The following is a 14806-nucleotide window of genomic DNA, read 5'->3' on the forward strand; positions in this document are numbered from 1 at the left end:
AACTTAGGAAAAGCAATTAACCTATCTTAGATCAAATTTAAAACATTTAACTGTCTAATTATTGTATAACATATCCAGATGTGAAAGAAACAAAATATTCCCTCTGAAGCTTATACCCATTTTTTAGTAGGATTTAGCTCAAGTTTCATATAGTTATGCATTCTTTTTTAGGATACTTTTAACACTTTATGTTCTTGAATCCCGCTTAGGTGCAAAATATGTATGGCAAGTACATGTTTACACCACTGATTGATAGTATGCTATAGAAAATTAAATCATAGACTATAAGGAATTTATGTTATATATATTTGTGCACGCTTATTCTTTTATTTACTTCTACTTATTTGACAACAAATGGCTAGAAAGAAACATTAGTTCCATTAACAATAGTGCAGGTTAAGTATGCCTTACCAAAAATTCTTAGGAATAGAAATGTTTTAGATGTCTCACTTTTTTAAATTTTAGAATATTTGCAGGTACATAATGTAATATCATGGGGATGGGCCCAAGTCTAAACATAACATGAATTTATGTTGCATATATAAATAGACTGAAGGTAATTTTATAGAGCATTTTAAATATTTTTACACGTGAAACAAAGGTTGTGTACACTAAATCATCAAAAAGCAAAGGTGTCAGATGTTGAATTTTTAACTTACGATGTCATGTCAATGCTCAAAGTTTTGGATTTTGGAACATTTTGGAGTTTAGATTTTTGGATTAGAGATGCTCAGACTTTAGTAAGAATAACACAAGTAGTAAGAGTAATACCATCTTCTAGTTACTAAGCACTCTTTAAAACACAGTATATGTATTACCTAATATTCATTGTTCTTTTTATCACTCATTTTAAGGAGGAGCTAAATAATTTGCTTAAGATCCTATGTCTTATGAATAGCAAAGGCAGAATCTGAAAAGTACCCATAGGAGGCAGATATAACTGAAACTGGATAACTGTACAAGGACTCCAAAGGCATGGTACACTAATATGCTACAGTAGTTTCCTAAGGAATAGCAAATCTGTCCTGATAATTAAATAGTTTTCAGATCAACATCCACAGAATCTGGAAGCCTAATCAAGTAGAAATAAATAAGATCTATTCAAGTAGAAATAAATAATAAATAACACAATGCTATAATGAAAGCCTTGTGCTTATGTTTGTTCAGAACTCAGCATTCATTTATTTATTCATCACCTTTTTGAATATTAAATACGTAAAACAAACTATGCTACATACTGGAGATATTGGGTAAAACAAAATTGAAAATATCCTTTTCTTATTTCTTTTCCCTGAATTCCTGTGTAGAGAGATTTTTGAAAAAAGGAAACAGACAAAAATCCCCAAGACAATTGCTATCTATGACTCATCATTCTATTTCTGCATCTAGATTAATAGAATACTATTTATTAAGACGCTATAATGGAGAAAGGAATCACCTTGGATTATGGGAAAAAAGCAAGTTTCATTTTTAACATATTTTAATGTGATGTCATAGATATTTAGGCTTAGCTGAAAAATGACTAATGGTAAATTTGGGGGTCAGAGTGGGATTTACTTGAAAATCATCACATACAAATAACATTAAAAGTTACAAGTTTTATGAAGAGATCAATTATGAAGAGAATCTGCTAGATAACAGTATTTAAGATTGAGCCTTGATACAGTTTAATGTTTAGCAGTCAAATAATAAAGTAGGACCCAGCACAGTAGACTGAGAAGCAGTGTCTGTGGATATTTTATTTGTCAGGACTCAAGAGAGGAGGACATTTTAAGTGACAATAAAAATTACTCATTGGATAGAACAATGTAGAGCTCAAGAAGAGTTTCATTGGACTTTTTGATCTGGAATTCATATTGGAATAGTTGAGATGAAATGTTATTGGAGGTTTTGAGGAAACAAGGAAATATAAGATAATGAAGAAATCCCTGCCACTGAAAATTCATAGAAATTATAGATCAAAAAAATTTTAAAAGATATTAATATATGCCTAAAATCAAAGCAGAAATAATAAAACAAGGATGGACAAAGTTGAAAAGAATCCAATAGAAATTCAATAAGAAATGTAGTGACTGAAATAGAAAAACTCGTAGAAAAACTAAAATTAAGATTCAACAAAAGAAAGATTTACTGATTTATAAGACAGTTATGAAGAAACTAGTTGGAATGAAACACAAAGAACTACCGCACAGGAAATATAAAAAGCAGTTAAGAAACATGAGGTCAATAATGAGAAGTTGCAACACACATATAAAACGAGTTTCTAAAAGAGACACTAGAGAGAATCAATAAAAAACAGTATTTAATAACATAATGGCTGAGAAACTTCTAGAATTGTAGAAAGATAAGGGTGCTCATATTGAGAAGGCACAAGTCCAGAGAAAAACAAAAACGAAGCAAATCTACATGTAGACATAGTATAGAAAAATTTAAAGCAAAATATCAAAGATATTAAAATGTCTAAGAAAGATCCAACCTTATCTAGAAAGGATCAAATACTAGATTTATAGTTGAGTCTCATCAGCAACAATAGTGACAGAAGAAATATCAGAATGAAAATGAAACAATGACATTTCCAGATATATAAAGGCCACAAAAAGTTTACTACCCACACACTCTCCCTGAAAGAACTACCAGAGACTGTTCTTTAGCAAGAGAAAATGAAACCCTGAAGAAAGGAGAGAAAATAAACAAATTAGCTACGGGCAAAAAAATAAAACATATTGGTATATATCATAAATATCAAAAACTTACATGTGTAATTTCAAGAGATCAGAATGCAAAAAAAAAAAAAAAAGGAACAATGGAAAAGTGAAGTCCAACAAGAGCTTCTAGAAAGCCCTATAGAAAGTTGATTTAAGTCAACTTTCTGGAAATTTGAAGTCACGTAAGATTTCCTGCTCATTTTCCTGCTATTTATTTTTTTACAGTTTTTGTTTTTAATTTTTCCCATAGATCGAATTATCTGTGGATAGTAATAATTTTCTAGAAATTACTGTCATCTTCCTTTTTTGGTTTGACTTTGCTTTATAAAAAGGACTTAATAAGTAGCTTTCATAGTTCCTTAAAATGTCTCATTACAGATTACTTTAAAAAGAGGTTTAAAATAAATATCTACTTCCAATAGAGAAATCAATCAAAAATGAAGACATCAGAGCTCTAATACCATAAAAGAAATAAAATTCAATTTAACAAATAAAATTCAATAGTTTTTTCAGGGCCATATATAAATACTGTTTGTTGCATATCTGTTTCTGTGAATCTTTATAAAAGTTTTATTTTGTTTTAAATTGACATATAACTGTACATATTTATGGATACAGTGTCATATGTTGATACATGTGTACACTGAGTAATGATCAAATAAGGGTAATTATCATATCTGTCACCTCAAACACTTGTCATTTCTTTGTGGTGAGAACACTCAAATTTCTCAGCTTTGTAGTATATTTTAATGTCAAGTAATGTGACAGCTCCAGTTTTGTTCTTTTTGCTCAGGATTGCTTTGACTATTTGGAGCCTTTTGGGTTCCATAAAGATTTAAAATTTTATTTCAATTTTTATGAAGAATGTCATTAGTATTTTGAGATTGTACTGAATTTGTAGATCGCTTTGGGAACTATGAATATTGATACAGTTTGGCTATATCCTCACCCAAATTTCATCTTGAATTGTAGTTCCTATAATCCCCACATGCCTGGGAGGGACCCAGTGAAAGGTAATTTAATCATGGGGGCAGTTATTCTCATGCTGTTCTTGTAATAGTGTGTGAGTTCTCATGAGATCTGATGGTTTTACAAGGGGCTTTTCCCCCTTTGCTCAGCACTTCTCCAGCTGCCAGCATGTGAAGAAGGACCTGTTTGCTTCCCATTCTGCCAGGATTGTGTTTCCTGAGGCTTCCCCAATGATATGGAACAAATGGAACCACTGGAAAGAGGTCAATTAAACCTCTTTCCTTTATAAATTATCCAGTCTCAGGCAGTCCTTTATGGCAGTATGAGAACAGACTAATACAGATATTTTAACAATATTAATTATTTCAATCCAGGATAATGGGGTATCTTTCCATTTATTAGTGTCCTCTTCAATTTTCCTTCACCATTGCTTTATAGTTTTCATTAAAGAGATTTTTCACATTTTTGTTTATATTTATTTCTAGATTTATTGTAGTTATTGTAAATGGGATTGCTTTTGTGATATCTTTTTTGGATAATTTGCTGTTATATATAGAAATGTTACTAATTTTTGCATGTTGATTTTGTGTACTGAATCTTTACTGAATTTATTAGTTCTAACAGTTTTTCAAAGGGGTCTGTAGAGTTTTCTCTATATAAGATCAAATCATCTGTAAAAAGAGACAATTTCTCTTCCTCCTTTCCAATTTGAATGCCCTTTATTTCTTTTTGCTGTCTAATGGCGCTAGCTAGGACTTTTAGTACTATGTTGCATAGAAATGGTAAAAATGAGCATCCTTGTCTTAGTCCAGATTTTAGAGGAAAAACTTTCAGCTTTTTCCTATTTAGTATAATGTTTGTAGGTTTCTCATATATGGCCTTTATTGTGTTATGATATGTTTCTTCTATACCTAATTGTTCAGGGTTTTTATTATAAAGGGATTGTGAGCTTTACTGAATGCTTTTCCAATGGCTAATGGGATGATCATATAATTTTTGTCTTTTATTCTGTTAACATGATATATCACATTTACTGAATTGCATATTTTGAATCATCCTTGCATGCCTGGGATAAATCTCACTTGATAATGGTAAATGATCTTTTTGAAGTGTGTTGGCTTTTGTTTGGTAGTGTTTTGTTGAGAGTTTTTGCATCTATGTTCATCAGGGATAGTGGCCTATAGTTTTGGTTGTTGTTGTTATGTCCTTGTCTGGTTTTGGTATCAGGGTAGTGCTGTTCTCATAGGATGAGTCAGGAAGAACTCATATTCTCTTCAAGTTTTAGAAATAGTTTGAGACACACTGCTATTAGCACTTCTTTACATGTTTGGTAGAATTCAGCAGTGAAGCCTACTTCTAAGCTTTTCTTTTTGATGGGCAACTGTTTGTGGAACCCTGTAACTTCTTTATTTACTTTTATTCTTTTAACTTTTTTCCCTTACGACTGTATTTTCAAATAGCTTGTCTACCAGCTTACTGATTCTTTCTTCTGTTTGATCAATTCTGCTGTTGATGCTTTCCACTGTGTCTTTCATTTCATTCATTATATTTTTCAGGTCCAGGATTTCTGTTTGAATTTTTAAAATTTCAATCTCTCTAGAAAATTTCTCTGATAAATTTCTCAATTGTATCTCTATATTTTTTGAAGTTTGAGAAGCATCCTTAAAACAGCTATTTTTGAATGCTTTGAGAAATCACACATCTCCATTACTTTAAGGTCGGTGTCTGGTGCCTTATTTTCTCTCTTTGGTAAGGTAACATTTCCCTGAATATTACTGTTGATAGTGGACATGTGACAATGTCTGCACTTTGAATGATTGGGTATTTGTTCCAGTCTTCACAGTGTGGCTCTACTGTGCCTGTCATTTTTCAGAGAGTCTTCCAGAAATCTACAAAAACTGATTGTGTTTCCTGAGCCTGTGAGCACTGAAATTGTCTTAGCACTAGAGGGCCCTCTCAGCCCAGGTTTGCTGTGAATCTCACAAGGACTTCCAAGGTTGGCATGGCTGTCTGTCCTAGATGGACCTGGGGAAGACTTAAGGAGAGTCCCTAGGCTGTTGATGAAAGCTGAACAGGGACCTGAAACTAAAATATTTTCCAGTGGCCCACATGAGTGTGCTTCTCAGCAGGTCTCTGCATGAGTGGACTGGGCCCTCTAAGGATCTGCTGTGTGACAGTAGCTGATTAACCTGTCTCATTGGCCCAGATGAGTGCACAATTCCCAGCAGGTTTTTGCACAGACAGTACAGTTCCCCAAATGTAGTAACGGAGGCTGAAATTGAGAATAGTGCGCCTCAAGATCTGTTGTGAAATGGAGCTTGGTGAACTCCTCATGGAGACTCAGACTCCCAGGCTAAAAGAATATGGGCAAGTTGCCTTCTGTGTCCTTGTAGAAGCAGTTCTGATCTGGGACCTCACCTGAGGGAAGCTGGTGCCAAGCCAAAGAAAGAGCAACTTTCAGGTTCAGTATGAAGACCATTGTCACTGAGCAGACAAGTCTCTTCACTGAGGCGGTAGTCTGTGTGGTTCCTCTTGGATGCCTTGGCAAATGGTTCTGGTGCAGGTTTAAGGACAAACAAGGATGTAGCCAAGCCCTTTGGGAAATGAGATTATTCCCAGATTTGAACCTGGGAGCATAATCAGCAGATCAGCAACATGGGTGCTGGTCTGTACTCTCAAAATAACCCTCCTAAGTCTTGAGCTCCACTGGGGCTCTGCAGCCTCCTACCTGAATCCTGAGACTACTGCAGCTAGAATTTTGTCTGTGGATGGGTGCAGAACTCTTGTGAAGGGAGATGAAAGGGTTACTTTTTATTCCACCATCTTGCTGACCGTACTCTTGTTTCTGTGAATCTAGATTGCTAGCTTGATAACACTGAATTTTACATTTGTGATTGCTGCTTACAAATCTGAAATTGTAGAATTTTCCCCAAACTACGTTTATGTAAATAGCTAAATGCAACTTCAAACAGTTATGTAACATAATGCCTATCCCTAAAGATATCAAATAATAAGCAAGGCTAATTCTAAATAATTAAAATGTTTGCCTCCTATACATACAGCACATAAGGCATTTTTTTCAATACAACTTTGATAGTTTGTTTGAATATGAACTGTGTCTCAATGCCATGTCCTCAAGAGACCTGTGGGAGTCTGCACTCTGCAGTCACAACTGCCTCTCAACCTCCTGACATTTCTTATCAGGTATGTGACATAGAACATAATTGTTAAAATAATGTAAGTGACCAAACATTTTATTTAAAAATGTCAGTCACCATAACAAGACATCATTTTAAAAATATTAATAGTTAATAAATATCTGCAACAAAGAAAAGATCAATTAATGAAAAATTTCAATGAGGCTTTGGGATATTGATTTGGAGCAGTATTGTAATAGTTCTTTTCATATGAACAAAGTGTGCAAATAAAAACACATTAGCTACTTTGACATTGGACACCTAAACCTCCTATCTGTTATCTTGCCCTTTGAAATATGGATAATTAATGTATGTCTCTCTTGATTGCTGATTCAATAAATCTAATTTGCTTATTTCCATATTTATTAATTTTAATATTTAGAATGTAAAATACTGTGTCTTTTGTAGTCACAGTATTGCTTGCCAAAATAAAATGCCGAATTTACAAAATATTACTCTTTTCAGCTCCCATTTAATTTCTATAGGGCATGTGAAGCTATAAGTCACATAATAGACTTTTAGCATAAAACTGTATTCTATATCATAATGAGTCCATAGTGCTTAAATGTCTCTATACCCTGCTAGAAATAAAATGGTACTTGGTATCTAGAACTAATCTATAATAGAATATTTTTCAACTAATTGCCTCACTACAGAAAATTATATGGAATATTTCTTACAAAGACCAATCTATTAAAATACAATTGTGGTTGAGTCCATCATTAAAACTCCCAGGACTGACAATGACACAAGCACAATTTCAGTTGGAGCAATCAACATTTCCTTAGTAGATATAATTTTTAGTAAGCATTTGTCCTTTTTCTAAAAGAATGATACTAGCAAGATGGTAACAGAATTTTGACTATGCTATCATTGTGAAGTTAGATGTAAGTAATCTATCAGATTTCTTTTATAGCTAATTGGAAAAGAAGTGGAATATGGAATTAAGATTCTCACTCTACTGGGAACTTTGAGACAACTAAAATGTTAGATATAATTAAATCATAGCATTTAAATGAATTTGAGAAGTCATCTATCTAGTCAAATTGCTTTCATTTGAGAACAGACTTAAATCATTCTTCCCTGATTACTATCTGAACCCTTTTAAAGACATCCTCAATTAACTTAGCAACTATCATAATCCATTTTCTATTGCCATTACAGAATACCACAAACTGGAAACTTTAAAGAAAATAAATTTATTTCTCACAGTTCTGGGGGCTGGGAAGTCCCAGAGCATGGCATCAGCATTTCATGAGGGCCTTTGTGGTGTGTCATTCATAACAGAGGGTGGGAGGACAAAAGAGCAAGAGAGCAAAAAGATTGAACTTGCAGCCTCAACTTCTTTAAAAGACATTAACCCATTCAGGAGGGAGGGCTCCACCCTCATGACCTAAACATCTCCTATAAGGCTCCACCTCCAAACACTGTTGCATTGGGGATTAAGTTTGCAATACATAAACTTGGAGGAATACAGTCAAACCATAGAAAACTCGAAGGACTGTCCAACAATTTTCATTATTGGTGAAATCATCCTTACATCTGAATATTTGAGGTATTCACCTCAAGCAGCAGATAAAGTACTTTTGTTTTGTCATTAGTTTATATGAAAAAGGGCATATTTGAAACTTTTCCATGAGTAATTAAAAAGCTGTCAAATCAAGGTTGTTCTCTTCTAAATTGGAGAAAATTTGTTTCTTCAACTGCTTTTTCTTCTCCAGGTTTACTTACAGAAAAATTACAGAGAGATCACAGTTATTTTAATGATTTTGCATTAAAATTTTATGCAGTCTATAGCCCACCTATTTTTTTGAAGCCCAAATTGGACCAAAAGGCTCTTAAAAATGTGTTTAAGTAAAGTTGACTACAGTAGAATTCTTTGTCACTACTCCTGTCATGACTTGGGGTGTGTGTGTGTGTGTATGTGTGTGTGTATGTGTGTGAATTTTAAAATTCTGCAACCCTATGTATCTATACATTTTTCCTATTGTTTACAACTAATTCCTAAAGTTGTTCTTCTGACTCCGTTAACTTACCATTTTAGCTTGGAAATTTGTTTCATAAAAAAGAATTTGTATATATGAAGTATTAAAAACAATTTACTGGAAGAACTGAACTTACCCTGGGAGCAAAACTGGCGTCGTTGATAGAATGCATGTGACCATAAAGTGACTGCTCACATTTACCCTAGAAAGACAAAGCAGAAATAAAGTCAAATAAATTTCATTTGAACTGTGAAAAGGAATTCAAAAAAGCTTTTATTTAAGCTTTAAGCAATTTGTTAGTCCCTCCCCAAGAATGAAAACATTCTCACAATAGAGAATATTAGCTTATACTATCAACTACTATTCAGAATCATACAGAGCTATAGTGGGGAGCATGCCATAGTGCTGGTACCTACACTGAAATACTACTGTTGTTGCTTTTGCACCACTGAGCTAGGAGTAAACCCTCACTAAGTGGCTCGATTTCTCAGTTAGCATAGCTTTCAAGCCCTGAGGCCAAGGACTATTAATAAATCTCTTGTTAGAAAGCTGTTGTTTTCAGCACAGCATTTCTACTGCTGCTGGGGGTAGGCGGTGGGGTCTCTCTTTTTCTTTTTAAATTATAGAATCACATTTTAGCTCCTGAATTTTCCCAGTTCACAATTAATATCATTACATGTATAAAAATTTATAAAATATGTACAGGGGTACATTTAAATATAGAATAAGCATTTGTTTTGTGAAAACCAAATGTCACATCTATCCATTCAGCTTAACATATCCAAATAATAGCTAAAATTAAAATTAACCACAAAACATCCAAGCTTCAGTTTAAATGTTTCCAGGAAAGATGGACCTGTAACACATTACAATGGGGATCTAAATATTTAAATATGGGGCCTTATATTTTGACACCAATGTTCAAAGGTCATTCTTGACTATTGTAGGGAAATAACCCAAATTCTGTAGAAGAACAAGGGAAAGATATATGTGGACTATTGCTTGGAGAATCTTGCTATGTACTTGGAAATTCAGATTTCGTTCAATTATTTGTTCATTCAACAAATATTTTTTAGCAATTAATATCTGTCAGCACAATTCTAGGTGCTTAGGATAGGTCAACAAATAGACAAAGAATCTTCTTCTCATGGATCTTATATTCTGGTAGGGGAGGTGGACTTTTTGTTATAAAAACATAAAATGTATTAGAAGATGGTAAGTCTGAAAAGAAGAAAATGTCAGGCAGGGTTAGTAACAGCATAAATTTTTGGATTTGGGAACTAAGGGGAAAATCATAGTATTAAGTGGAGTTATTCGGTTGGGCCTCACTCAGAAGATAAGGTTTGAATAAAGAATGAAGTAATAAGAGAGTTAGCCAAGCCGATACCTGGAGGAAAAGTGTTCCAGGTAGAAAGAAAAGCTAGAGTAAACATCCCCAAGTAAATGTTGGCCTCACACATGTCTGGAACAACAAGGAAGCCAGCGTGGCTGGAGAGAAGTAAGTCAGAAGGGTAGATTCACTCAAAAGTTTTCATCTACTCTCATTCACTACCTGTATTTACTTAGCCTTAAATTTGAAGGCTGGGAGAGATTACAGAAAAGAATGCAAAATGAGCTATCAAAGATAGATCATCATGTTGCCCCTCACTGTTATTGGCCATTCATGGAGTATTTCTCAACCAAGCAAAGTTGGAAAGACTTTATAACTAAGCTCTATTTGGTCCTCACTATTCGCCATTGTACTCAGCAAGTTAACTTCCAAATATCAATTTAAAGAATCAATTCATGCTACGAATCTTTGTTCACAGAGTGTAAAATTTCCCCACATAAATTTAAGTTTCACAAAAATAAATGGAAACACTTTGATACTCTCTCAGCATTTCTCCAACCACCCTTGTTATTATGGTTTAATATCTTGATACTGTTATAACTTTAAACCAATTATGCTAAGAACTTCAAATCATCCCAATTCCCAAAATAGAAATAAATTACTTACAAAGCCAAAAAGGCAAAGCATAAGATGTTATAGTTAGTTTTTTATATTATCTTAGAAACTTTTTCGGTTAATTTTGAGAACTAATATACAGTGACATAATATTATACTTGTATACTAAGTGCTAATATTTTTACAAAGATATAAATTAGCAAGATTGTCTTAAAATATGTTTTTGTATTAATAAAAGTTTTGCATTTGGTCCTTTTCTAACTTCAGAATCTCTATTTGATTAATTGGTAAGGAAAATGTAGTGGTTTACTTTATTTTTTTTACAAATTCTGAATGCCAAGTTTTAATTCAAAGTAGAATCTCTACGGCACTCTTGCAAAGCCCTGGAAATATGGGGTTGTAAAGGAAATGCTGACGGACCACATTTATGCTGCTATAACAAAACCTGACTCGAAGATAAATGTTTCATGAATTTAAAAATGTTAAAAAAGCTTTTCTACACAGCTTTGTTCCCAAGATAAAAGTGAATCTCCTCTTTTTGTGGTATAGGGAATATGAGGGTTACTAATATTCTAGTCTGCAAACAGCCTTAATCAAAAGCAATACTCAAACTGGGACATTAAAAATTGCAGTATCTTCTTTGATGAATTCTTGTCAGAAATGTTTTCTTTCAAAGGAGTAGAAAAAATAAAAAAGAAGGAAGAGTTTACAAAAAAAAAAAAAAATCATGTGACCCAACATGCATTGCTCCAGCATTTCATTCTCTCTGGCAGAGAAGCTGTGTGTAATAATGATCTCTATCCCTTGCCCTGGGGGTAGAAATGCCTGCACTTAATTCTTGGATCTGCCATATAACAGCTGTGTGACCTTAAACAAATTGCTTCACTTTACTGTGCTTCAGTGGCCTGATATGTACAATGAGATAATGGCATTTAACCTATAGCTTTGTTAGGAGAATTAATTGAGATAATAACGTTGGTGTGTTGCCTAGCACAGAGTGAGAGCTTGACAAATATTGGCTCTTAATATTTGTCATAACTGAAATACTGAATATTTTTGAATCGACATCTTCACCCTTCTCCACTGAGCTCCAATTCTGAATGCCTAGTTGCCTTCTTAAAGATCTCTTGGGACCATGGGTGCTCTTTTTTCTGTTACCCTTAGATTCATTCTCCACATGGCTCTGCCCTGCCCTAAGCCAGGCTCTCTACTAATTACATTGCCTAGGTTCTCAGGATCTCTGGGCTCTGGTTAGATTCAGCCAGAAGGAAGCACCTATAAGATATGGATGCGCAGAAAGAGAGAGAATGGATAAATTGCCACTTCTGCTGCTTCCCGTTCAGCTGTGATTATGTTTGTGGCCCTAATCCCTACTGAATCCCGTGTCTCCTGTAACCTTTCTCATGGCTACTTGCACGCTGCACCCAGCAATGCTTTCCTTCCCCTCCCCTCTCAGACCTAGTGGCAGAGGGCAGGGATGACTTCCCATTGCTGCGGGTCCCTGGCTGCTGTGCTAGCTCCCCTAACGCTGCCCATACCTCTGTAAACATTAAACTTGAGATTACTCTGTGAGTCCCCTTTCCTGCTGCTGACCTGTCTGATACCACATGTCAGACATAATAAGCAAAAGAAGACTGATTTACTACTTCCCAACTGTCTATGTTGATCCTCACTAAATCTTTATACATATAAATGGCATCCCCAGCTGCTCAAACAAACAAAGCCAAGGGAACCAAGGCAATCAGAATACTTCTTTTTCTTCTCCCACTTCAGCCCCAACCCTAACCTGCTACATCAGGTCTCTCTTCAAAATACAGCCCTTATCTGCCCAGCTTCGTTCCTTGCCATCACCACCACTCTGGGGCAGGCCATCATCCTACAGACCCTGACTGTGGCAGGAGCCTCCTTCTCCAGCTCCACCCCCACTCCCGGTCACTCCTTTCACCACCTCTAAAGCAACTAACAAAAGCTGAATCAGACCGTGCCATGCTCCTGCATATGGCCATCCAAAAAATTATCATGGCACTAAAAAAATTCCAAACTCTTTACCTGTGTTCTAAGTCCCTATATTATTTGGCTCTAGTCTATGTATCTGACCTCATCCTTTACCACTCTTCCTTCTCTTTCACTGTGTTCCCTGAATATTTTCACATTTTCTCATGGTCAGGACTTTCTAAGCAGAGATCTGGGACCTGAATTAAAGAATGACTGAATAGCAACCTTAAAGATGGAGACCCCTGGGGAGATACAGGAACATCTCACCCTGAGGCATTCCTTCACATCCAAGGGTTGCAAGCCCAGAAGCCTTCCGTCCTTTTGGGAAAATTTGTTTAGATTTCAGAGCAAAGGTTTCTTTAATGTTCTCTCTCTCTCTCTCCCCTCTCACTGTCCTGTCTCTCTCTCTATCCCCCTCCCTCCCTCCAGTGTTCTCTCTCTCTCTCTCTCCTCTCTCACTGTCCTGTCTCTCTCTCTATCCCCCTCCCTCCCTCCAATGTTCTCTCTCTCTCTCCTCCCTCTCACTGTCCTGTCTCTCTCTCTATCCCCCTCCCTCCCTCCAATGTTCTCTCTCTCTCTGTTTCCCTTTCTGCCTCCAACTCCCACTACCCAGAGGGGAGAAGGAAAATTGAATTTTGTGGTTTGGGGTTTCCTTTCTACATAACCCCTTTCCTTCTCTACCCACAAGGTGCATATGGTTCTGACCTAGCCCTCCCTGGCCCCCACATAAGGAACTAAGGAATAGAAATAAACAGTCTTCTCTGTGAGTAAATGGTTTGATATCAGACATGGGAACATACAGCTGTTACGCTGGTCTTCCTGTTTTCTAACTGCCTGGAATGCTCCTGCCTTTGTGCTGATTCCTCTATTGTGGATGTTCTCATGTAAATATACACATGTCCTTATCCTTCCCATGCTGCTTCCAACTCAAACACAACCTTTTTCATGCTGTCTGAGATCTAATTTCCTGATCTTTCTCTTACAACTAGTCATTAGAGCAGCAGAAACTGCTTCATGAAACCCTTTTATTTTTCCTCTTGGGCGGACAGCCAGACTAGAGGTCAGGTGTGATCTAGTGACTGAGTTCTGCTCAGTGAAATGCAGGTGCTACAGGTAGTTAGGCACGAGCTGGGCAGGCAAAGGCTCTTCCGTCACCCACTAGAAATGTTGGGTGATGGTTCCGCGATATTGCTTCTCTAAAAATGACAATTTGGCAACTAGAGAGAGATAATCTTGTGATGGTCCACAGTTGTTAACATTAAAGTGTTAACTGAATGCAGGCCGCAGGAAGAAGCAGCTTCTTGGGCATAGGTGTTAAGAGACAAAATGGTGAAGAATGATGTTCTGGGGGCACATGCCACCGGAAAAAGGAAAAAGCCTCAGATGGGCATGCATATGCCTCCCTAAACATGCTGAATGCCAGTGCCCAATTCCAAAGGGTAAGGAAAGCACTGCACATGCAGGAAGCCCACCCTATGGGACGAATGATGGCAAAGAGGCAAGCCTGCAGGGTCCTAGGATCAAGGTTAGATGCCCCCTGTTTCGCTCTCTTTTCTCCCTTGATCCTTCAAGCACCTGCTTGGGTCTCCTTCCAAACAAATTTTCCTTTCTTTCCTGTTCTAAACCCTTTTGAAATAAACTCCTATTCCTGCTCTGGAACTTGCCTCGGACTCTTTTTCTGCTTTATGCCCCTCAGTCGAATTGTTTCTTCTGAGGAGGCAAAGGCTGAAGTTGCTGCAGACACCTATGGATTCGCCATCGGTAACTCAGGGTAACTCTGAGCTCTTCCATTGCTAACACAGGCAGTTGTGAAATAAGTCCAACATAGGACTGGCCCTTAAAAAATATCTCCCATAATCTGCCAAACTGCTTATTTTGTCTTCTTTGCTGACTATATTCAGAAGGGCTCTAAATGATGGGGCAGCGTTAACTGGAAGGAACCTGGATTTCTGAACCACCATGAGAAGAAAGGCTGCCATTCGGGACCTTACAATTGGGTAGTCCATGAAT

General features: G+C 36.1%; 1 protein-coding gene across 3 annotated transcripts in view; it reads right to left on the reverse strand.

The window, feature by feature from the left end:
• The window catches only part of SPAG16 (sperm associated antigen 16), a 1059797-nt gene that overhangs the window by 288204 nt on the left and 756787 nt on the right, over window positions 1–14806 (reverse strand). For all 3 annotated transcript variants that reach the window (XM_064373027.1, XM_064373029.1, XM_064373028.1), the window contains one exon: window positions 8993–9058. In XM_064373027.1, coding sequence (XP_064229097.1) covers window positions 8993–9058 — 66 coding nt within the window. The remainder of the gene's footprint in view (window positions 1–8992; window positions 9059–14806) is intronic.

The sequence above is a fragment of the Aotus nancymaae genome, unplaced genomic scaffold, assembly GCF_030222135.1.
Source record: "Aotus nancymaae isolate 86718 unplaced genomic scaffold, 86718_ANA_hifiasm-v0.15.2.pri h1tg000008l, whole genome shotgun sequence".
Lineage (NCBI taxonomy): Eukaryota > Metazoa > Chordata > Mammalia > Primates > Aotidae > Aotus > Aotus nancymaae.